The sequence below is a fragment of the Micromonas commoda genome, chromosome 9, assembly GCF_000090985.2.
Source record: "Micromonas commoda chromosome 9, complete sequence".
Classification (NCBI taxonomy): domain Eukaryota; kingdom Viridiplantae; phylum Chlorophyta; class Mamiellophyceae; order Mamiellales; family Mamiellaceae; genus Micromonas; species Micromonas commoda.
Window position 1 is genome coordinate 885,698 of NC_013046.1, and position 22,345 is coordinate 908,042.

At 58.4% G+C, this 22,345-nt stretch overlaps 12 protein-coding genes across 12 annotated transcripts; 5 read left to right on the top strand and 7 right to left on the bottom strand.

The window, feature by feature from the left end:
* Nucleotides 1–334: 334 nt before the first annotated feature.
* Nucleotides 335–1,896, bottom strand: MICPUN_106062 (predicted protein). Its single transcript, XM_002504625.1, has 3 exons — nucleotides 1,779–1,896; nucleotides 1,608–1,637; nucleotides 335–1,494 (listed from the first exon to the last, which is right to left on the bottom strand). The coding sequence occupies exons 1-3, from the start codon at nucleotides 1,850–1,852 to the stop codon at nucleotides 366–368; spliced, it is 1,233 nt and encodes a 410-aa protein (XP_002504671.1). The 5' UTR covers nucleotides 1,853–1,896; the 3' UTR covers nucleotides 335–365.
* Nucleotides 1,897–2,157: 261 nt separating this feature from the next.
* On the bottom strand, nucleotides 2,158–2,736 carry MICPUN_84656 (predicted protein; the record flags this gene model as incomplete). Its single annotated transcript, XM_002504626.1, has 1 exon — nucleotides 2,158–2,736. The coding sequence occupies one exon, from the start codon at nucleotides 2,734–2,736 to the stop codon at nucleotides 2,158–2,160; it is 579 nt and encodes a 192-aa protein (XP_002504672.1).
* A 311-nt stretch (nucleotides 2,737–3,047) lies between these two features.
* Nucleotides 3,048–3,788, top strand: MICPUN_61471 (predicted protein; the record flags this gene model as incomplete). Its single annotated transcript, XM_002504304.1, has 1 exon — nucleotides 3,048–3,788. One exon carries the CDS (start codon nucleotides 3,048–3,050, stop codon nucleotides 3,786–3,788), a length of 741 nt encoding a protein of 246 aa, XP_002504350.1.
* Nucleotides 3,789–4,036: 248 nt separating this feature from the next.
* On the top strand, nucleotides 4,037–4,749 carry MICPUN_108927 (predicted protein). The gene has a single exon (XM_002504305.1). The coding sequence runs from the start codon at nucleotides 4,043–4,045 to the stop codon at nucleotides 4,535–4,537; it is 495 nt and encodes a 164-aa protein (XP_002504351.1). The 5' UTR covers nucleotides 4,037–4,042; the 3' UTR covers nucleotides 4,538–4,749.
* Nucleotides 4,750–7,036: 2,287 nt separating this feature from the next.
* Nucleotides 7,037–7,799, bottom strand: MICPUN_61474 (predicted protein; the record flags this gene model as incomplete). Its single annotated transcript, XM_002504627.1, has 1 exon — nucleotides 7,037–7,799. One exon carries the CDS (start codon nucleotides 7,797–7,799, stop codon nucleotides 7,131–7,133), a length of 669 nt encoding a protein of 222 aa, XP_002504673.1. The 3' UTR covers nucleotides 7,037–7,130.
* A 320-nt stretch (nucleotides 7,800–8,119) lies between these two features.
* Nucleotides 8,120–12,088, bottom strand: MICPUN_61475 (predicted protein; the record flags this gene model as incomplete). The annotated part of the gene is made up of 6 exons (XM_002504628.1): nucleotides 8,120–8,557; nucleotides 8,629–9,349; nucleotides 9,472–9,608; nucleotides 9,668–9,895; nucleotides 9,958–10,478; nucleotides 10,609–12,088. The coding sequence occupies 6 exons, from the start codon at nucleotides 12,086–12,088 to the stop codon at nucleotides 8,120–8,122; spliced, it is 3,525 nt and encodes a 1,174-aa protein (XP_002504674.1).
* A 476-nt stretch (nucleotides 12,089–12,564) lies between these two features.
* Nucleotides 12,565–13,149, top strand: MICPUN_71196 (predicted protein; the record flags this gene model as incomplete). Its single annotated transcript, XM_002504306.1, has 1 exon — nucleotides 12,565–13,149. A coding segment is annotated over one exon (585 nt), but the record flags the coding sequence as incomplete, so codon positions are not given.
* A 314-nt stretch (nucleotides 13,150–13,463) lies between these two features.
* MICPUN_61477 (predicted protein) lies at nucleotides 13,464–14,675 on the bottom strand (the record flags this gene model as incomplete). The annotated part of the gene is made up of 2 exons (XM_002504629.1): nucleotides 13,464–14,498; nucleotides 14,631–14,675. 2 exons carry the CDS (start codon nucleotides 14,673–14,675, stop codon nucleotides 13,464–13,466), a joined length of 1,080 nt encoding a protein of 359 aa, XP_002504675.1.
* Nucleotides 14,676–14,829: 154 nt separating this feature from the next.
* Nucleotides 14,830–16,021, top strand: MICPUN_61478 (hypothetical protein; the record flags this gene model as incomplete). Its single annotated transcript, XM_002504307.1, has 2 exons — nucleotides 14,830–14,981; nucleotides 15,100–16,021. 2 exons carry the CDS (start codon nucleotides 14,830–14,832, stop codon nucleotides 16,019–16,021), a joined length of 1,074 nt encoding a protein of 357 aa, XP_002504353.1.
* A 54-nt stretch (nucleotides 16,022–16,075) lies between these two features.
* On the bottom strand, nucleotides 16,076–16,984 carry MICPUN_61479 (hypothetical protein; the record flags this gene model as incomplete). The annotated part of the gene is made up of 3 exons (XM_002504630.1): nucleotides 16,076–16,090; nucleotides 16,126–16,568; nucleotides 16,681–16,984. 3 exons carry the CDS (start codon nucleotides 16,982–16,984, stop codon nucleotides 16,076–16,078), a joined length of 762 nt encoding a protein of 253 aa, XP_002504676.1.
* Nucleotides 16,985–17,242: 258 nt separating this feature from the next.
* MICPUN_76613 (predicted protein) lies at nucleotides 17,243–17,773 on the bottom strand (the record flags this gene model as incomplete). The annotated part of the gene is made up of 1 exon (XM_002504631.1): nucleotides 17,243–17,773. A coding segment is annotated over one exon (531 nt), but the record flags the coding sequence as incomplete, so codon positions are not given.
* Nucleotides 17,774–18,557: 784 nt separating this feature from the next.
* Nucleotides 18,558–22,304, top strand: MICPUN_61481 (predicted protein; the record flags this gene model as incomplete). The annotated part of the gene is made up of 1 exon (XM_002504308.1): nucleotides 18,558–22,304. The coding sequence occupies one exon, from the start codon at nucleotides 18,558–18,560 to the stop codon at nucleotides 22,302–22,304; it is 3,747 nt and encodes a 1,248-aa protein (XP_002504354.1).
* Between the last annotated feature and the right edge of the window lie 41 nt (nucleotides 22,305–22,345).

Consider the following 22,345-nt stretch of genomic DNA (forward strand, 5'->3'; position numbering starts at 1 on the left):
GGAGCAGGGTTACTCAAAGGGCAGGGACTACGACCCGAACAGAGAGCGGGCGGAGAAGAGAAAGCTGCAGAGGGAGATCAAGAAGGAGAAGAGAGGAGCTATCAGGGAGCTGCGCAAGGACAACCGCTTCCTGGCGGAGGCAGTTGCGAGGGAGAGGGAGGCCGCCGCAGACGAGCGCGGCGAGAGGCAGCGCGAGACCCTGTCGTTCCTGGAGAAGATGGAGAGCGATCTGAAGAGCGGTGGCCAGGGTGGTATGATCGTCAAGAACCAGAGGCGAGTCAACGGACCGCCGAAGCGAGATCGAAAGAAGCGATAGAAACTCAAAGCGAGACCGCAAGAAACTCAGAGATTTTATTCAAGTGGTCTCAAAACGGCACCATAGTCCTCGCAATGTCCACTAGCGGCTTCGGCAGCAGCCTCGGCAGCGCCGGAAGCTTCAGGGCATCCTCTCCCTTACGGACGAACGCCACGATGTCCTCCAGCAGCGCGTCGTGCCCGCCAAGTATCGGATCAGTCACAAAAGGGTCCGTGTGCGTCTTGCCAGGGTAATATTTCTCCGTCACCTCTGCCACGCCAGCCGCGCGGAGCGCAGCGGCAAATTTAGCGCTCTCCGAGGGCGGCGCGGAGGTATCAGCGCTTCCATGGCATAGAAGCACGGGAGGTTGGCGCGAGATGAGCCCGGGAACGCCCGCCTGATCGCGCAGGATGGCGCAGGGTGAAGCTCGGGGCAACGCCTCCTCCGCCCTTGCACCGCTGTAACCGGCCTCCATGATGGAGTGGAACACCTCCCGATGTAGCCCCCTGCGATGGAAATGATCCACCAGGCTCTGATCATCAGGGCTATACACACCCGATACGCCGACGAAGCCCGCAAGCGAGGATGGCGACCACGCGGAGGCCAGACCATATCCGCTCAGCTCCCACTCGGCCTGCCGAAGGATCGCCGTTGCGCTGAGGTGCGCACCCGCGCTCTGACCAACCACCACGATCCTTCTTGGGTCGCCTCCCAGCGCCACGGCCCTCTTGACGACCCACCCGATGCCGCAACCGACGTCCTGAATCATCTCTCCGACCGTGCCCTGAGGAAAATTGCGGTAGTCCAGGGACGCCACGATGAAACCCTGCTTCATCAGTGACTGCGCGAGCAACGCACCCCATGCCTTGTACCCAATGATCCACATACCTCCGGTGACGAAGACGATGACAGGCCTGCCTCCGCCCGAGCCGCCGTTCTCATGCCTCTCCCTGGACGCGGGATCCCTCCCCGCGTCCGTTTCGGCGTCTGCAGCGCGCACTGCCGCCTCCGTCTTCTCAGTGTCAAATGCGCACCCCGTGGGCAGGTAAAGGTCCAGCCTGTTCCTTGGCGCCGAACCATACTGCAGGTTCCTCTTCACCCTACGGTCCGTGTAGTAGAACCAGGCTATCCTCAAGAACGCGGGGGAGAGAAAAGCCGCAAATCCGCACAAGCCGAAGAACTTCACCAGCCAGTTGAACCTGGTAGTTGAAGAGAGGGACAGTGGTAAGCTCAGATCTGGTCGTGAGCCGGATTTTATATACCTAACCGAATCTGGTGCGCGGAGGGGAGGGAGAAGGGCGCGGATGCTCACCTGATGTGATACAGGAGTCTCATCGTGAGCCTGCAAATGAGAGAATTTGGGACGTGGTGAGTGAAAGGTTAATGGTGCATAGCTCATAGGGTATTTGACCGAGCAGCAGCTGCCACGGTTTTTCCCGCGGCAATGAACCTGTTTTCCCGAGGCTCGGACGGGAGCACTCACCATATGGGCACCCCTATGACCTCCCAGATCTTCCTAAGGGGCGTGTACCACGTCAACTGCTCTCGTGCGCCCATCGAGGTACGGGAGATGCTCCCCTGCTCTCCCTGGATGAGGGAACCTCGCTGGGACTGTTTCGCCGTCGTCAACTTTGTGCCTTTTAAATTGCCAGACGCCTGGAGTTTGGCCAACCTGGTTTGGTGATTTTTCCCGCAGTTGGCCGCCGTCGCCAAAGAGCTGGGTTCGGGGAATCGAAACGCGGGAAACGCGAACCTACTCTACTCTACTAGCGAGACGACAACACGATACGTGTAACCCTTAAGAAGAATGATATTTCGGTCGGCGCGGACACAGCGCTGGGACAACTTGAATGAAAGGTCTTTCAATTCAACAGCTGTACGGCGGCGATGGACGGCATCTTCTCCCTGAGCTTCTGCGTCACGGCCACGCGCACGGTCATCACAGACGCAGCAGGTCCTGTCAGCCTGACCTTCACGATGGGATCCTCTATGTCCACCAGCTCGAGCTGTCCTCCACCCGTCCCCGCGAGGTACGGCCTGATCTCGTCGAGCGTCGCCTCCACGTTTTCCTCGGTGAGGTCCAGGCCCCCAGCCTCGTCCTGGATCTGCTCAACCTCCATGATCTCCGGGATCTTCTCCATCAGCCTCTTCTCGATACCCATGCGCATGGTGACGGTCGACGACGGGCAACTACCGCACGCTCCGTTGAGCTTCAGCCTCACCACGAGCCCATCAATCTCCACGAGCTCCACGTCGCCACCGTCCGCGATGAGGTACGGGCGCACCTCGTCCAGCACCTTCTCCACGTTATCGGCAGTGAGCTCCAGCTTCTCGGAGATCGAGCTCTCACCGGCCGCCCTGACGGTTACGATACGCCTGACACGTGACCCGGCAGCCCTGCCGGGACGAGATGCTGGGGGCCCGACCCTGCGGTGGGTCATTCCCACCGACGACGCGCTTAGAGAAGCCGCCATTGGTTTTCCGCGCGCAATTCACGGGGTGAAAAGGCGAGCTCGCCGGCGACAGGTCCTAGAAAGACTCACGAAAGGTCTTTCAGGCTAGAGCGCGGCGTAACACAACCGCGAGCGCACGCGAGGTCGGTGTGGCGGCCGGGGGTTCCTCGCCGGAACACGATAACTCGCCGGGAAAACCTCTCTGACCAATCAGATGCCGGGGATTTTGGATTGTGAAGGAAGGACGAGAAAAGCTCCGGCCACACAACACGACTCCTTGGCCGCCTCGACCCGCAGACATGTCCTCCAAAACGTTCAAGATCGCCATGCCTGAGGGCCTCGATACGCACGATACTTCTCCTCCGCCCCTCCCGAGCTGGCTGAAGGGCTTTTGCGTCACGTCCAAAGCGCCCAGCGACGTGAGAAGGGCCGGCTTGGAAGTGTGCAACCTTCTCGCCGACGGGTTCTTCAAGCTCTCCTACGACGACGTCTCCGTGCCCAGATCCATGGTCAAGCCCGGCGAGACGGAGGTGCCGTACGACACCGCCGAGGCAATTCTCGTCCCCGGCTCACCCGGAACGATCTTCGTCGCGCTGCGCCCCGATAACACCACAGTAGACCCTGTGCTTCTGGCTCGCGCTCTTATCGAAGAGGCTGACCACGTTGGAGCCGAGGGCTGGACGAAGACTGCGCACACACAGCGTATCATCCCGGTTGAGAGCATCGCCCCGGAGATGGACTACCTCCAGCTCGCGAAGCAGATCATCTCGCAGCGCTTTCCCGAGATCCAACCCCAGCAGGAGCCGAAGAAAAGCTTTGCCGTGCGGTACGAGGAGCATAGTCCCGCAGTCCACCTGAACTCTGCCGAAGTGCAAAAAGCCGTCGCCGACCTGGTCCCGGACTCGTACACGGTAAACCTCGAGAACCCGGATCTCACCATACTCATGGTCGTCGCGGGTGGTTCCGTGATGATGTCAGTCGTCGAGGGATACGAGAAATTGCACCGCTTCCACATCCACTCTGCGTCGTACGTTGCTTGAGAACCTCAGTGGAAGTCCGCTCACCTGCATCAACGCCCGCGCCACGCATGCCCGAACTACGATACCCGAGAGGGACGCCATCCGATGGTGTCCGTTACGATACTACTGACGAACGTGTGATACGAACTGAGTCGATTTGAGTGCCTCTCTTTAAAACCAAGGTACCTTCGTAGAGCTCCTTCGTAGCTTGCAGCCACCAAAATATGTGTTTGGTTATTCCAAGCAGTCCACTCCTCTGAGCGCCGGTACTCCAAATGACGACGGCCGTGCACGCGGCGCTGGGTCGGGTCTGGAATTGGTTAGAGGTTAACGGGTGGACCGCCGTGGCGACAATGTGCGTGGTCATGTTCACGTGGACGAACCTCGCGGAGCCAATGCTTCGTCGCGCCCGGTCCCTCTCCCGGCAACCCACCCGGGAGCGTCAAATCGACTATGCCGAGCGCCAGAAACTGGCGAGAGAGAGGCAGGCAGAGGCGTTCAAACGCGCGAGCGAAGATCACGCGGCGAGAGAGCGTGAAAGGCGGGCGCGGGAAGCGGAGGAGCTGCGGGCTCTGGGCTCGCGGGTGAGGGGGCGTGGACACAGGCTGGGGACGGGGGCGGACGAAATTTCCCCGCGGCCCAAGCCCAAGCCCAAGCCCAAGGACGACAAGGACGACCCGTTCAGGAGGCTCCGCGAAAGGAACCCGCTAGCTCCGGATGCCTCTCGCGGGCATCAACCGACGAAGAGGGTGGTAAATACGGGAGGCTGAGGACGGTAAACGCCCTTTGAATCACTCATAGGGCGTGCCGCTGGCTTCACGTGCTGGCGACTCCTTCGGCAGCAGGCGCGAGACTCTCGCCTCGGTGACGCCGCGTCCTGAACGTCGAAATGATTCGACAGGGACCCAGGCTGATGTGCTTGAGATTTGATGACCGCCGCTGCGTGTACTAACACTAAATACATCCAGTCAGAGGTTGTTCTCTCCAGTGCCGGACACGCGTGCGGTGATGTTTCGATCAAAACGCATTCCCTCGTGCCCTTCCTTCCGCCAGGACGACAGAGCCAGGCCCGACCTCACCTTCAGCCTACGCCGGCGTGATGCATGTCCACGTCCTCTTTGTTGTGTTGTCAAGAGGGCTGTTGAGATGAGGGTCATAAGACTATCCTATTTTTTCCTGCCGAGCCCGCCTCTAGGTAGTTTAACCTTTCGCCCAGCTGATGGAAAAGCTCCAGCTGTCCAGCATCCAGCCTGATGAGGGATGCCTGACGTCATCCTCGCGGCGCGTTCTTGACCAAGGCTGCCAGGTTAAACACTCAGCACCAACACTAGTTGACAAGACCGCCACGCTGGAACTTCTGCTCGTGTGTTCCACGCCACACTCGCGCCCGGCGCTACCTCCGAGCCTGGTGGTCCGACCCGAGGTTGTCGACCCAACGTAGCTAGAGCTAGCTCCATCAGGGGTACACCTCGCAGCAGCCCGGGTCTACTTGTCCCGGAGGAATTCCGTTTTGCCGGCGAGGAAAGAAGTTGCGATTCTCCCGAGGTGAAGGTTATGACGGCAAAGCCATCGCACGGGTGGCTCGTGGCGGTGGTTCTCGCGTGCCTGGTGGTCGGTACGGATGCTATAATTGACTCGGTCAGCCCAAGAATCTACGCTCGCGGCGGGGAGACGGAGCGATTCGAAAGGTTCGGGTTCAAAGCCGGGGGCACCGCCGAGTTCAGCGTGACGTTCACGGAGAGCAACAACTACCAGGATTCCCCGCTCGACGTGCACATCATCGGGTGTCCGGAGAGGGTGATGTCCGAGTTCGAGGTGAGGGCTGGGGGACACTGCGCCTCGGAGTTTGCGTACGAGAACTCGACGGTGAGGAGCAACTGCGAAGTGGTTGACATTCAAGAGGGTGGACCTCACGAATACAAGGTCACGATGCTCACCAGGAAGATGTACGAGTGGGCTTTCGCTGTCTGCGGCGAGGGAACCGCGGTGTTACACGCAGACTACACGCTGATGAATCCGGGTGGGGAACACCTGGACTTTGGGCACGAGCAGCTCCCACAGTTGTACCTGTCGTTTCTCCTTGTGTGGACCGTCCTGTGCTTCGTCCAGATGTTTTGGTTCGGGTGGCTGCACTCGGCGACCATCACAACGCTGCACAAGATCATGCTTTTGGTGCCCCTATTTAAGATGCTGGCGTGTACGGTGGCCATGGTTAGGTGGGACACCGTGAGCAAAATAGGATACCTGCCGGATTGGATCAGCAAGGCGGGCGTTTTCGTGGACTGCGCAAACAACGCGGCGACGTTTGGGGCGCTGATGCTGATCGCCCGGGGTTGGCTCATCACGCGGCGGCACTTACCTCTTCCCGAGGTCCAGAGCACGGTGATGAGCATCCTCTTGCTGATTGTGCTCACGCTGTCGTACAAGTTGTACCAGCTCGACAACCTGAGCTTCTTCGCGCTTGCCATCCTTTACATGACCATCGTGGCGATAATTCTTAGCTGTGTGGCAAGGAACATCCGGGAACTCAAGATGCAGATAATGATCCTGAGACAGGCTGACATCGACCCGGAGGGAACCCCTGCAAACGAGAAGGCGATCATGTACCGAAGACTTCAGCTCATCATGTTTACGTTCATCTGCATGAAGATTTTGTTGGAGATGGTGCTCCTGTTCCTGAAGGACTACCCGTGGGTTGGGCACCTGTTTAACGTTCTCGTGGACATGATCCTGTGTGTGTCGATATCTTATGCTTTCCGGTTGAGGCTGCCCAATCCATTCAACACGGATCAAGGGGAATTCTCCTGGCTTCCAATCGACCCGTCTGAGCTTGGGGACTTGGAAGCTGTCGCTGGGAGGATGGCTCAGCTTGGCATCCAGATAGAGCTTCCGCCACCGAAGATATACGAGGCGCAAATATTCAAGGCCACACTACACGAACACATGTCAGAAGCGCAGCAACTATTCCGATACGACAATGAGGGGTGCGTCGAAATTCCCATGCGGGGCCGCCTGGTGGTGGTGGTTGAGAACCCTCCGCTGGTCGACGAAAGTTCTGGTGAGTTGACAGAGAATGTCTCCATGGCGGCGAAGCTTGTCGTGCAGGATGCGGAAGATGGAGTGGTGAGCGTGGAGGAGAACCCCGCAGGAAGACGTGAAAACCGTGAGATGGAGATGGTGGTGATACACCAGAGTAGTGGGCCAGACAGGAGCAGGGCGAGTACTGACCTCCCAGGCCGCGCACAATGATGTGTTGGCGCAGGTGACCTGTTGTACGCTACCTTCGTACTAGCTAGTAGACTAAGTTATTTAGTTCACGTCTAATTCTCCCTCAACCACGTGACTCTTCCTCAGTGTTTCGTCTCAGTGTTTCGTCTTCTCGATCAGGATGACGAGACTGACCAGCACCGCCACAAGAACAGAGGACAAAAGGAAGAACTTACACCCGCCTCCAGAGTTTTCGTACACTGCCTTTGCGAGTGCGTGTGCCCGCCGGATCATGGACCCGCTCCTCTCCACGTCGTCCTCCAGGTCGTCCAGCAGTCTGGCGTGAAGGTCGAGCTCCTCTCCGACCGCCAGTCCGATGTGCTTGGTGCTCGTCACCACCCTCGAAAGCTCCTCGAGCTCCTCGTCTTGCTCTCGCATCAGATTTCTCTGCAGCTGCAGGATGCTGCGGTTGTCGAGCTCCTCCTCGACGTCCACGCGCGTCTCCACCGGCATCACAACCGGTTCCGGGGAACCTGGGCCGCCAATTCGAATTTGGAGATCCTCGAAACACGCGCGAAGCTCCCTGAGCATGCCCTCACGACGACGAGATTCACGCTCCGTCACTATCGCGTGGGAAAGGTCCTCCTCGAGTGTGTCGAGCTTGGAGGTGAGGGTGACGGCCTTCGTCATCACCGTCGCCGTGAGCCTGGCGGCTTCGGCGCGGTTTCCGAGAGACGCGCAGCCGTCCCTTTCTCGGATGGTGGCGAGCGCATCGTCGACCAGCTCCTCGACCTCCTCGAACCCGACCAGCCACTGGTCACTCATAAAAAATTAAGACACCGCGGCACGGGTTGCTTCGCTTAGGTCGGGTCAGGTGAAGGTAACACCGGCGCAGTGAACAGTTATCAGCTGTCGGGTAGTCGCCGCCGAGAATTCGACGGTCAACTCGCCGAACCCTCCAGGAACAGTCGCGTCGGTCCGCAGGATCTGGCAGGTTTGAACTCCCGAGGGAAAAGGACTGTCCTGGCAGTTTCACCAGCCAGCCAGGTTCGTCACGACAGTCACTTCGCAGCTTCGATCTGCGAAGATGGGAAAAAAAGGCCAAAAAAAATGCCCTTTTCAAAAAATGGCTACGACAGCAACAGTCAGGTTGGTGGCCCTGCAAAAGGTGGTGGAATGCAGGTACTCGGGTACACGATACCCTGTCTGATGCCGTTATCGAACCAGACGCTCGTCGAGATGATGTTTCCCTTCCACGGCAGGTACACCTGCGTCGGGTTCCGCCCAGCCAGAACCGGATCGGCCGGGTACGTCGCATACTGACCAGCTGCGGGAATGGACCAGTCCTTGGGACTAAGGTACAGGTTAGGGCCCGTGGAGTTGAGCGAACCGATGCCTCCAGTGCCCGCCTGAACAGCGCTTGGATCAGGATATTGCAACGCGGGATTCACGGGGGTCAGCGAGTGCTTGCTGGCACCCAGCGTAATGCTCTCGCGTAGGTTGCCAGCCACGTTCTCGAAAGGCTGGAAAACGTACTGACCCATGTCGAACGGGTCAGCAATTCCGCGCAGTTTATCGTTAACCTGCACGATCGAACAGAACAAAAATGGAACAATCAGAATTGGAGATCAAGAAATGTGAGGGCGGAACTCACGTAAATTTTAGTGCAGTTACACAATCCGTCGTAAGTAGCGAGAACCTTGAAAACCTGTTTGTCGTGCGCTTTGAAGCCCAACGCCGGGACGGATAAATCAACCACCCGCATTCCACCTCCGAAAAAAATTGGAAGCAGCGAAAAGCTCTCAACAAAGGTTTGAAAGCCGAAACGCACTTCACCGGCATCGGTGACCCAAATCGAAAGTGCGCCACCGCAATGTAAAGTGGTTTGATACGGAGCACACCCTCCGATCGTTAATATTGTTTGTGCGTAAATTCCTGTGCACGGAATACACCACCAATATTGCGTAGGATCACACCACGGATCGCAAAGCGGAAGAACGTGTTTAAATTGCACCGTCGCCTCGACTGAGAGCCGAAATCCAGCTCTGCCGTACAGACCCGGAATCTCATACGTGCACGGAAGTTTGTCGCAGAAATCATACGCAAATGCCCGCGGAACGATGCTATTTATCACTTGACCCGATTGGTCCTGCTGTGAAGCAATCACGCTGGAAAACGCGGAGCCCATGTAAAACTCGAAGTCGCCAGCACGACAGAATGCACGCGGGTTGGGAAGAAGAACTTTGTCTATCACGTGCAGATCTCCATTGAGTGCGAGCTGCCCTGTTCGAGTGTCTGGTGGGATAATTTGAGCTACATTCGGTTGATTTCCTGGATACACGTTGTTGCCATGCTGAACATCTTGTGTTTCATTCCTGCGCGCGCGAATCGCCAGTCCCGTTCGACATGGAAGAAAAGCACAACGTCGTACCAGAACATCGCTTGATACGTGCCTCCACCGGAAACAAAGACTTGCGTGATCAGGGATCCACCTAACTTTGCATATGAATCATGCCTCAGGAACTGAAGGTCTGCAGGTGATTGCCAGTAGCGCGACAAAGTTGTCGGAAACACCTCAGCGTTTGAAATGTACTGCGGCTCAAGGGGCGCATATACGTAGTCGAGCGCCACGCCCTGCAGCGAGTCGAGAAGTTAACGTCAAATCATTCAAAACTAAACGAGATCAGCCTCACGAGATCAAGAATGACTTCTTCTCTGTCAGAAATAAGTGAGAACAGCATGATATCATACATAATTGCCGTGAAGCTTTCCAAGAACATGTCTTTTGAAAACGCAAGCTTCGCGAAGAAGGCCAGCCATGCCGCATCAGTAATCGCAAACGCGCTAGCATCGCCCGGCGGGAGACACGATCCGCGAAACTCGCGTTCGAGGCCGAGAAGTAACAAAATTTCCTCATGAAGCTGTGCAGTTTAATATGTATGATAGTAAACTGAAACGTATTCCCCGACAATTTGACACGCACCTTTAGCCACGGCGTCCTCGCAATTCGATCATAGAGCGTCAATCCTAGCTCAGCGGTGGGAGGTATGAGCATCGTATCAATAACCTGCACAACGCCATTAGACGAAACGAGATCCGGAACGATGACTCTCCCGAAATTGAGCCTCCCCTCAATAAAAACGCTCCGGAGCGGATCTGGAAGTCCTGGTGGCACTTTCGAAAAGAGTGAGCGCACGCCTTGAATATAAATGCCGACTTGCTTGATTATGCTAAATCCAAGGAATATGTTGCAAGGCTTCGCGAGTAACGGATATGCAAGTCGTGTATCAAAAACGTCAGTTTCTGCCAGGAGACACAATCGGAAGTCTTCCTGCGGAATCAGTCCCCCTCTTGGAACAAGGTCCAGAATCAGGTGGTATTGCGCCAGTTGTTGGCGAATTAAAAAGGCAATATATGGATCGATGTACGGAACGAGGATATCCTCTGGCGTGTAACCCTGCGACAGAAATGACAATTCGTGTGGGAATTCCGAATCTAGTTCCACTCACCAAATATGCGAGAGTTCCTGCAACAGCGGCATTCGTCGGTGCAAAAAGGGCGAGTCCGCTGACTATTTGCTCTACTGTCCCCGGGGATCCGACGACATCCAAATCATTCGCCAATAATTCGTTACCTGGGCTGGTGATAAGTTGGGTAAAAAGCGACAATTCAGGTCTGAGGGTCAGTTGCCGTAGAGTAGTCAAGGCAGGGGTGATCAAAACGCTGTCAACAACGTGAATCAATCCGTCACAGGCCACCAAGTCTGGTGCAACCACAACTGCCTGGTTCCTTCCCAACATCGCGTACCTCTGCCCTTCAATGGTCACAATCCGTTTGTTCCCGACACAGGTGATGTCGACAATGAGATCAAAGAAATTCAATACGTCCAATCCGGGTCCTAAGATCGGGAGCACGAACAGCAGCTCGGGCACGACGGAGCTCTGTAAAATCTCGAGCGGGTAAAGGTTGTACGAAAAAAACCTCGACCCTGCGAGCAACCCGTCAGCACTGATGGGAGGCGTCTCGAAAGACGCGAGAACTTCTGAGTACTGCAGCGTCGAAAGTAGTAGCTCTGGATCGCTGAAAACTTGCTCCTTGGAAAGCCCGACGCGCTTGAAAAAGTTCTTCCACGCTGTGTCCGTGGGTGCAAAAACGGTTCGCATGTCCAAGCCCGGCACGACGACACCCGGCTCGCACATTCCCACGTCGGGAAGGAAAGGAAGGGGAAGATCTCCCCTGGGAATCAGAGGCGGGATGATGACGACATCTCCGAGGAAGAATCGCTGCGCGGAGACTTGCTGTTGCCCGAACGGCTGCGGAACAAGCAAGCTGTCCCTCAGCGGCTTGGTAAGGAAGTATGCCTCGGCAGTTATGCTCAGCTCCGGCAGTGACGATATGAGCGACTCGACGGACGAATAAAACGCCGCCGCGGGCACCAGGACGGTCTCCACGACGTGCACCGCAAGCGATTCGCACAATACGATGTTAGGCACGATGACATCCGCGCCCCTCTTCATATACCCATCGATCCTGATCTTCCTGGTGGACACCTCCTGCGCTATGGCGACAAAAAGCAGGCTCGAAGCGGACCCGACGCCCGTCAGTTCCAGTCCGGCGCTCAGAGCCTGGTCGCTGAACAAAGTCTCCAGGGGCTGCGCATCGACCAGATCGTTCGTCAAAAGGAATCCACATGACCTTCCCCACAGCGCGTTGTTCACCTGAGTGCACGGCACGGTGAGGTGGTACCGCACCAGGCCGCAAAGCAGCGTCGGGTCGCTCAGCAACTCCTCGAGGCCCCGGTTCAGTTCGATGAAGAGCTCTTCGAAGGCCTGATCGGTAGGTGCGAACATCGTCTGGCCTCCCGCGGTAGTATAGAACAGAAATGTGTCGCCGCACACGCTTCTCGCCGCGTCGACGACCTCCTGCAGCACGCGGAACTGTGACGGGACCGTCTTCCCTTCCTCGTGGACGAGTATCGAGCTCAGCGCGTAGTCCAGGCTCATTACCTCGTCCCGAAACGGACACACTGTGGCGGGAAGCTCGCCCTGGAACCCACTAACGCTCGACCAAAGGGCCAGGCTCATTAGCGTGCAGATATATCGCGGCGCGCGCATCGTGGACCACCTGTACGACCCCCTGCACGTCCACCTTGTGACAGCCGAAAAAAACGAAGCGACTTGATTTCTGCGAATTCCCAAAAATCAAACTTTTTCTCCCGATTTTCTCCAGGCCGGGTCACCGTCGTGCGGCAGCTCTCGCTCAGGTTGACTGCACTTTATGTTCGCCAGGAATCACTTTACGCCGCCAGAGAAGAGTCGCGAGGATGGCATCCGTCGCGGTGAGTGTTTCGGCTGGGCGTGCGGCCCAAGTGCCGTGGATATGTCGGCGTGCGGTGAATGCCTCCCGCGCGCCCAGAAGACCTCCCAAGCTCGTTCCACGCGCGGGGAGCGATGCCAGCGGGGGACTGTGGTACGTCGACGAGGAGTCTAAGGAGATGTTCTCCTCCAAGTTTGACAGGCCGGTGCTGAGGGTGGGTGCGGAGGGGCAGACTCTGCCGCTGCCAGAGCTGCGCATCGTGGACGACAAGAAGATGCAAAAGGTGGAGTTCGTGAGCGCCACGGAGGACGCGGACGACTGCCCTCCCCCTGACGGTCTCCCGGAGGTTGCGGTAATCGGCAGGTCAAACGTGGGCAAGTCCAGCTTGCTCAACCTCCTGACGAAGGGAAAGAGCGGGGCGTTGGTATCGTCCAAACCCGGTACGACGCAGCATATCAACCATTATCTGGTGGCGAAGAAGTGGTGGATTGTGGACCTGCCCGGATACGGTTTCGCCAAGGCGTCAAAGGAGTCGACCGAGATGTGGGATAGGTTCACAAAAGAGTACTTCACCACCCGATCCAACCTGGCAGGCGTGCTCCTGTTAATTGACGCGTCCATACCCCCGATGGAAAAGGATTTGGAATACGCTGACTGGCTCATCACCCACAACGTGCCGTTCACCATCGTGCACACGAAGTGCGACCGGAACAAGCCCGGAATGCCTGCGGTTGATACAAACATCGACGAGTTGCGCAGGATCCTGGATGAGAAGTGGCACCGACTTCCGTCGATGATCTCAACGTCGTCCGTGAGCCACGACGGTCGGGAGGACGTGCTGAAGTTTATCTCATCCATTATCCTGTTCAGGAGGAAGAGGAATGCAGACGCCAAGGCGGCGAAGCGCCGTCAGAAGGTCAGGGCCATGAAGGCAGAGAAACCCAAGCAAAAGCACCGGGAGCGCAAACCAAAGGCGGAGGGAGAGGAACAGGACGGGGACGGAGACGAGGACGAGGACGATGACGAATTCAACGCTCCAACGCAAATCGTTGATAAGAAAAAGCAACTCTCGATGCAGGAGCTCATAGCGAAGGAGCTGGCTGATATTGAACGTGAGCGTACTTGACCCAATAGATGGAATTGGATTTTTATTGAGAAGGCGTCACAACCCCTTCAAGGCTTCTCGAAGAGGTAGTGGGAGATGTACCATTCGTTCCCTTTGCCCTCACCGTTGTCGTAGTTGAACATCTCCGCGCACGAGAGGAAGAACAACCGCCAATACACGTACCACTTGACGCTCTGCTCCTTTCCGTATGTCTTCTCAAGAATCGCCTTAGCCTTGCCCTTCCTGTAGCTGCGGTCCAGGTTCTGGAGCCAGTGCTCGCAGGTCTTGTAGTAGTGGTTGCCATTCACCCTCCACTGTTGTTTGAGATGCAGACCCTTAGCGAAAAAACAGAAGAGGCGGTCGCTGGGCATGGTGCCGCCAGTGAAAAAATACTTGGACATCCAGTCGTCCTCGGACTCTTCCTCGAAGTGGTACGGAGTGTCCTTGTGAACGAAGATGTGGATAAACATCAGGCCGCCAGATTTGAGCCACCTGGTGCATCTCTCGAACAGCTTGTCGTAGTTCTTCATGTGCTCGAACATTTCGATGGAGACGATGCGATCGTAGTTGCCAGCCTCAGGTGCCTCGAACGTGACCATGTCCGCGGTGATGATGGTGAGGTTCGTCAAGCCGAGCTCCTTGGCACGCGCGTCGATGAACTCCTTCTGGGTCGTAGAGTTCGACACGCTCGTGATCTTCGAAAGCGGGTACATCTGGGCCATCCAGAGCGACAGGGAGCCCCAGCCGCATCCGAGCTCCAGGATATTCTGCCTGTTCATGATCTTCATCCTTCGGCCGTAGCACTGCAGCATCTCCCGCTCGGCCTCATCGAGGGTCATCCCGGGCTTGCTGTACAGACAGCAGGAGTATTTTAGGTGCTTTCCGAGGCATTCGAGGTAAAACTCCGTGGGAACCTCGTAGTGCTGCTCGTTCGCCGCCTTGGTCTGCTCCGCCACGGGCCTGAGGCGGAGGTCCTCCACGAACTCCATCTCGTGCTTGAGCCGATCCTCAGTGTTCTTGAAGTGGAACAGGCACTTGGTGCGAAGGAGGAACCTGATGCCGCGGCGAAGCAAAAAATCGGGCACCAGATTCCTCTCAACCAGCTGCGAGCACGAGGCGATGGGGAGGGAAGGTCACCATAGAAGGTTCGGTGTTGGCCAGATCGCGTCGAGATGACGTGTGGATTTCCACTTTTTATCCAATCGTCGGCAGGGAACCGATAGCGCGGTGCGCACCTGGAGGAAGGATCTATAGAACGCATCGTACGCGGGCTTCAACATGGTGGTGATCATGATTCCGAGCACGCTAGTTCGCGGCGACACACACTCTGCACGCGGGGGAATGCCTTCGCTGACGCGCTTTTTGGCATAAAATCCAGGTTAAGAAAAGTGACTTCCCCAACAACGATTTCCCGCTTCAGTTTTTAAAGGCACCATGGGCAAGAAGCGGCGCAACGACGCGGGAGATGACGAGGAGGAATGGGGTGCTGGAGCCAGGGCACTCAAGGCTCAGACCGGTGGCAGTAAAGAGGACATCGGCAAGCGCGAGGACAAGTGCAGGGCGCACCTTAAGCAGCTCAACAAACAGTTCGCCGAGTACGTGATCCCTAATAATCTCCCCCCTGATCGCCCCCCTCGATCTTACCCTACCCGCGTTCGCCCCCGCCGATCATACAGCTGACGCTCACCATAATCTATATCTCAGATGGGTAAAAACCCAGATGTCGAGCCGGCCGGTGAAGTCGTGGGCCAAGGGTGTCGAGGACTACCTCAAGCACATCGCCGAGATCAAATCGGAGTTCAAGGATGTGCTGGAGGCTCACACAAACGGCGTGGCCCCCGCGCCCGCGCCCACTGCCCCATCCCTCTTCGGCGGTGCGACGACCACCACCGCCGCACCCGCGTCGTCCCCGGCGCCCTTGTTCGGCACGTTCACGGCACCCGCGGGCCCGGCGGCGACGTCATCGCTCGCCTTCCCCGAGGCTGCCAACAACCCGTTCACTCTGAAGCCGTCATCGACGCCGCTCTTTGGCGCCGCGTCCACGCCCGCGGCAGGATCCGCCCCCGCGCCGGCGTTCGGTGGGTTCGGCGGTGGTTTCGGCGGTGGTTTCGGCGGTGGGTTCGGCGCGACGCCCTCACCTTTGACCATACCCCCCAGCACTCCGGAGGGTAACGAGGACGAGGACGAGGAGCAGAGGCCGCCGAGCCCGAGCTTCAAGGAGAAGGAGCGCGACGAGAATGACACAGAGGAGTGCCTGATGAAGTGCAAGGTCAAGTTCTTCACCAAGAAGGAGGCCACAGACCCGTGGGGCGATCACGGCGTGAACCACTTGGAGCTGCTCAGGGAGAAGGTGGCGAGCGACGGGAAGACGAAGAAGGCCCGCATCGTCTGCCGCAATAGCATTGGAAAGGCTGTGCTCAACGCGGGCCTGTACAAGGGCATGTCAAAACCGCTAGTGACGGAGAAGAAGAAACCGGACGGGTCCATGGCGAAGAACGGGGTCATTCTCCCTCTGTACAACGCGGCGGAGGAGATGGTTAAGAAGATCACGATGTTTCGACTGGGCAAGCCCGATGACGTGGAGATGCTCAACAGACTCATCACCGAAAGCGTAGCCACCCTCTGAACGTCTGAAATAAATCGATACAATGTTGCGAACTCAATATACATCTAAGCCTTCTTATCGTCGCGCTTCCTCCGCTTCCTCTTCGCCGAGCTCAACTCTTCCACCACGTCCCACGCCACAGCGCACTCCCCCGCGCTGGCACCCTGCTCGCACAGGGATATGGCAACGTCAACTGCGTCCCTGATCTGAACTGTGAGCGCCTCGTCGTCCTCCGCGTCGTCCTCGCCGCTGTCCATCTGGCGTTCGAAATCCATCCTCGCCTGAAGCGTGCCCTGGGGCACCTCGCACTCTCCCGCGCCGCACGGGTTCATGCCGGCGAGGGGGTCGGTCCCTGCCCTCGTCGCGGGGTTGGACATGCGAGTGTCCTCCTTCTTCTTGGATGTTTGGGCATCTGGCGTGGAGGTTTTGGCGGGGGGCTTGGGAGCCATGGCAGACGGCGCGTTCTGGCTCATGCCCGCCCTCATCGCGGCATCCTCGAGACCGTCAACCTCCTCCCAGGCCGCCGCACACTCGATGGTGGCGCCGAGCTTGCACGCCTCGTTCGCAGCTGCGGTGGAAAGGGAGGGAAAGGGGTCAGCGGCTTGCCGACAAGATTTTGAAAAAAGCGAAGATATTTTTTCCCCGGCGTCCGTGGCGGGAGGGAGCCCTCGGTCACGCACCTTCGATGGCTCGCTGCAGTTTCGCACGAAGCTCCGGCCGCTCCCTGTCGACGAGCATACTCTCTAGTTCCTCGACGGGATCCTTCTCGTACAGGAGTTCGAACGCCAACGCGGCGACCTTGGCCTGCTCGGGGGTGAGCTTGATGGGCTTTGGAAGGTCCTCCTCCTCCTCAGGGGAGGAGGGATTTTCGCCTGCGGCTCTGACGGACAAGACCCGCCGGGCACCCTTGGACGCCCGGCGGCCCGCGCGAGGGCAGATCCGCTTAGTCGGAACGCACATCGCGGCGACGGTGACGACGCTCATCGTATACACGGATCGTCGCGGCCGCGCGAGTTGAAGTGTAGAGCACCCGACGAAGAATATAAACCTGCGGCTGTGGTGTCCCTTGGTGCCGATGCCCCGACGAGATCTCAGACAGCTGGCACAAGTGCGGACAGGTGTTTGGTCGAGTTCGAGAGTTTGGTGGTTGCTTCATCGCGTCTATGGCCATATGATGCTATGAGGCTACTGGTCCTTCGCCTTTTTCTCCCCCCCGTCCTCCTCGCCCTCTTCCCGCGTTCTCTTTCGCATGGGCACAGCGCGGTCCATGGCCTGGTCCCAGTCCCGCAGCTCGAGCTGCGCGTGTATTATGTCGAGCGTCTGGTTGACGGTGAGCACGTGCGTGCCGGACATCTTGAGGTGATCCCTGATTGGCAGCCGCGCGTGCCTGATGCCCTGCTCGTTGGCCTTGTTCAGAGTCAAGTTCTTGTACCTGTTCCTGTCCACGATGCCCCCTATGATGTACACCTCGTCGTCCTTGAAGTCCTCGAGCTCGTGTTCGCTGTCCGCGGTGAGGTACACCAGGTTTGTTTTACGCTCCGCCAGCGCGGGTGATTCCAGATAGGTCTCGTCGCTCATGTGCACCGCCCAGTGCTCAACGCCGCTGCACACCTTCCGAACCACATCACCCATGCCGCTACCCAGACCGGTGACGTGGATCTGAGCGGGAACCACCGCCTTGCAGTTGGCGCTGTAGCAGATGCCCAGCTGGTACGCCATCGACTTCTTCTCCTTTTCCTCCATTAGGTCGCCAAACTCAAGGTCAATCACCACGCACTGCGGAGCGGTGAGAGCAGCTTTCTTCCTCGCCTTGGCCTCCTCCGCCTCCTTCTTCCGCTTCTCTCGCACCGCCGCCCGCTCCTCGTCGTACTGCTTCCGCTCCTCGTCAGTCATGGCCTCGAGCTTCTTGGCGTGGTCGGCCCTCACCTCCTCACCCCTCCTTTGTTTTGCCTCTTTCTCCTGGGCCTTCTTGGCGGCCTTCTTCGCATCCCACGCCGCCTTCTTTGCCGCTTTCTTTGCGGCGTTCTTGGATATGGGTACCGCGGATACCTCGGGCTCGGGCTCGGGCGTCGCTGCCTGCTCGGGAACAACCCCTGGAGTGGACCACAAGGTCGGTGTGAACTTGGAGTCGCCCTTCGGCAGTAATCCGTCGGCGGCGGGCGCGTCCCTACCGGCCTTGTGGGCGGGGTCGTTCGGAGACGTAGACGACATGTCACGCGATGAGTCGATGCGAACACTGCCTGCAGATGACGGAACCGATAAAATACAGCAGGATTAAACGCGTCGGTGCGCTGCGGTGCCTCGACTTTTGACGGAGATGTCTGCGGTAACTGTCAGCTTTTTTCGTTGCTCTCGTAGTCTCTATCTTGCATCTGAGTGAACCGCCCACAACCATCAGCGCCGGGGCAGAGGCGCTCCGCCCCGTTGTATTCGGGCAACGGTGGCCCTCGGAAGAGATCCGGATCGGCGCATAGCTCTCGCTCGTCGAGGAAGGTGGGATCCGACAGAGGCGGCTGAGGTTGCGTTTCGGCGACTCCCGAGGGTTGCACCAGCCACCATGGTTGGTCTGAGCTTCAACATAGAGCAGACACCAACCGGTGGCGTCAATGTCACTGTGCAGCCCGCGGGCGGGATACAGGGAGAAGTGAGAGTGAACGGGGTGTCGCATGAGGTCCCGGCGACCGAGTCTCCGACCCCGAGGCGCTCGGGCAATCGCGGAGGTGCCGGCGCATCGAGCTCAACTCCCAATGCCGGACCCGATATGCACCGCTGCACGGTCAAAGGATGCAAGGATAAGCGTGGGGCAAGGACTAAAGGATTCAAGGATCTGATGAGGCTGGCGAAACACGTGCTGACTGAGCACTCGGGCTCGACGCTTGCCTCTACGTTCCGAGAGGAAGGGTGGCACAAGGTGAAGGGCCAAAGCAAGGTGAAGAAGAAGAAGCCAGAGAAGGCTGCGTCCAAGAAGGTGGAGACCGAGGTGAAGAAGGAGAAGAGGAAAACAAAAACATCCTTCAAACAGCAGCCGCCATCGAGAGCGGAGGCCAGACAGAAGGAGCCGGTACAATGGGCGCCCAACTTGTTTGCGCAGAGCCCAACTGCACAGGCCGCGGCAAGAAGGCAAGCGTCAGAGCATATGGATGGCTCCTCGGACTCGGACTCAGACTCCGAATCAGTCGTGAGTGACGACGGCTTGGGATCGGACACCGAGTCGACCAAGGGGAAGGAAGATGGCATCGCGCAGACGGAGGATGAGGATGAGGGTGAAGATGTGAGGCACAGGCCGCAGGTTGACCTGGTGGACGACAGCGACGCGTGGGAGACTGTGGTGAAGCTGGAGGCTGAGGACGTCGCCGAAGTCGCGATGAACGACCCGGTTGAAACCGAACCCGCGATCGTGGAGCCCGAGCCGCGCGTCGAGAAGCCAAACTCTCGGGTGCAGAGTCCAAAGTCGGAGAAGAAGATGCCGCAGAGGACACCAAAGAAGGCTGAGACTCCGCGCATGGACCCGCCGCGTCTCGAGCCAGTGTCTGATGAGATCCATCCCTTTGCGGCTGATGCACCGCAGATTCACGGGACATACGCTGACGACGGCGATAGCGCTTTCACCTCCCTCGCGCTACGATGTTTGCGGAGTCGTATGGAAGGGGATGGAAGGAATTGGGGCCGCGGGAGGAAGCACGCAGATGAGACGGCGCCGGCAACAAAGTTTTCAGACGCCACAGAGTATGCGAGTTACCACCGCCTGCTCGTGCTCGAGGATTGTGCGTCGGGGGCCGCCGACGAATTCAAACTCAACCGACCGGTCACACGTTGGAAGGTTGCAAACGGATTCACATCCGCGGCGGCACTGACCAACGCGGCGAAAGTTGAAGGACTGTTTAGCGTGGTCATGAACCGCGATAGGAAGGCAGAAAACACGGCGTCGGACCCTCCCACCGAGGACGACATCGTTGAAGTGAAGTACGCGAACGCTGAGTCGGTCATCGGCGTGGTTGACAACATTTCGCCGGATGGCAACACGCTGTCTGTGTCGGTGAGGGCCGCCGACCTTCTCGGTGCAGAGGCGCTCAAGCAGGGTGCGGAGGTGACCGCTCGGACGGGATACTCGCTCACCACCACCCGCCGTGAGTTTCACGCCGTTCAGGACACGGTACAGCGTCTCCACGCCCCGTTAGTCGCACCCCTGCTGCTGGGTCAACCATTCTACACCGGATGGAACAACGGGTCGACGGCTGTGACCGGTAAGGCGCTTGTGCCGGGAACGAAGCAGCAGGCGATGCCGCTCCCCATGGCCCTCGGCAACGAACCGAAGAACCTGTCGTCTGTTAACCGAGTGATAGAAGGATGGTGCAACAATGGTACGTTCAACGCCAACCAGGCCAGCGCTATTCGCCGGTGTATCAGGCCCGGCGTTGTGAGCGGGGCTGAGACCATACGGCCGTGCATGGGCGTCGCGCTCTTGCATGGACCACCAGGAACTGGAAAGACAAACACGCTCGTCGGGGTCGTCTCTGCCTTGCTTTTGTGCTCTCCCAAACCGCGGATCCTGCTCTGCGCACCATCCAACGCGGCCATCGACGAGCTGGCGCTCCGCATGGTCACGGGCCTGCTGGACAAGGATGGTAAAAAGTGCCGCATGAAGGAAGGTCAGCTTGTCCGCGTCGGTCCCATCGATCAGGTGTCGCACCGGATGCACCCGCACGCGCTCAACACGCTGGTGGACGCCAGGATGGACGGTCTCGTTGGTCGTCGGACGAAGAAAGAGGAGGACAGACAGCGCAAGGCGACGATCAACAGCGCCCAGATCGTGGCCGCGACAACATCAGCCGCAGGCGGGGCGTACCTGACCGAGTCTGGCATGGGGTTTGACTGCGTCATAATTGACGAGGCGGCGCAGGCGTCCGAGGCTGCGACGCTGATTCCCCTTCGACACAGCGGCGGGAAGGAACAGCTCGAGGCCAAACGGCTCATTCTGGTCGGTGACCACATGCAATTACCCACCACCGCCCATGCCGAGGACCCCTCCCTGAGAAAGGCGTATGCTATGTCACTGTTTCAGCGGCTGGAGGCATCTCACCCGGCTGTGGCCTTGACTGTACAGCACCGCATGCACGCGGAGATTGCCAAGTGGCCGGCAAAATATTTCTACCGCGGTGAGTTGGAGAACGCGGCTGACTCGCCGACGGAGTCCCCGTTCAATCAGTGCGGTGGCGATGGAGCCGTGTGTTTAGACGGGCATCTATTCCGACTAAAGCCTTACGCGTTCCTGGACTTCCACGGCGAGGAGGCGGTGGGTGCCCAGTCAAAGTCCATCATGAACGAGTCCGAGGCTAAGATTGTCGCTGCGGTGGTCAAAGCTGCGAGGAAATGGGCGCGGGTCGAGGCGTCCGTCGCCGTCATCACCCCGTACCGCGAGCAGCGGGAGCTGATCATCAAGAACGTGGACGACTCGTCGGTGAGGGTGGGCACTGTGGATGGGTTCCAGGGTCAGGAGGCTGACATTGTCATCATATCCTGCACCCGAACTAAGCAGCTTGGGTTTCTCGAGGACGAGCGGAGGCTCAACGTGGCTCTGACGCGGGCAAGGGAGTCCCTTCTCATCGTCGGATCTGCTGATTTCATGCGTCGCAAGCGGGGTCCGTGGAAGGATCTTGTCGACGACGCTCACGAAAGGGGATGCTTGCACCCCGTGGTACCGGCGGGACCCGAGCACCCCAACGGAAGGAGGGTCAGCATACCGGATTATGAATCCTGCGTTCTCAAGAGGAAGGCTGAGACGCAGGAGAGGGCCCTCAACCTCGACGTCGCAAAACAGCTCGAGCTCGCCAAGAAATCCAAGGCTGCTGGTGGCAAGCGGCCGAGTGAGGCCAGTTCACAGCTGGCGGCCAAGAAGAACCGAATCGCCGCCGACGTGGAGGCTGTGAAGTGTGGACCACGCGTTCACAAGTTTGAGCCAAATAAGACGGATCGCCAAGCAAGGCAGCCGCAACACCCCCAGCAGCAGCAGCACCGAAAGGTTGTGAAGACGAGTCCCGCTCAGAAGCGGAGGGAGAGAGAAGAGATGGCGCGGAACGAGCGGAACGAGCGAAGGGTGCTCCAGGAAAAACTCGCCGAGGAGCGACGAAGGGAAGAAGCTCAACGCAGGGACGAAGATCGACGACATAAAGATGAGTGGCGGCGGCGGCATCAAGAAAGCGTTGACCTTCGAGACAGGCTTGGAGGGCGTGGTCCGCACCGCTACGACGAGAGGAATTACAGGCGCCCCGACAACACGACACGGGGATACGATAGAGCCTTATAACAACACAATATGTTATCACAACCGTGACCATAGGACGCATG

What these genes read in the sequence shown, in the direction of transcription:
- MICPUN_106062 (XM_002504625.1), bottom strand. Translation starts at nt 1,852, where the DNA reads ATGGGCGCACGAGAGCAGTTGACGTGGTACACGCCCCTTAGGAAGATC. An exon ending in GTCATAGGGGTGCCCATATG is followed by an intron (nt 1,638 to 1,778) that starts GTGAGTGCTCCC and finishes TCTCATTTGCAG; the next exon opens with GCTCACGATGAGACTCCTGT. An exon ending in AGACTCCTGTATCACATCAG is followed by an intron (nt 1,495 to 1,607) that starts GTGAGCATCCGC and finishes TTCAACTACCAG; the next exon opens with GTTCAACTGGCTGGTGAAGT.
- MICPUN_108927 (XM_002504305.1), top strand. Translation starts at nt 4,043, where the DNA reads ATGACGACGGCCGTGCACGCGGCGCTGGGTCGGGTCTGGAATTGGTTA.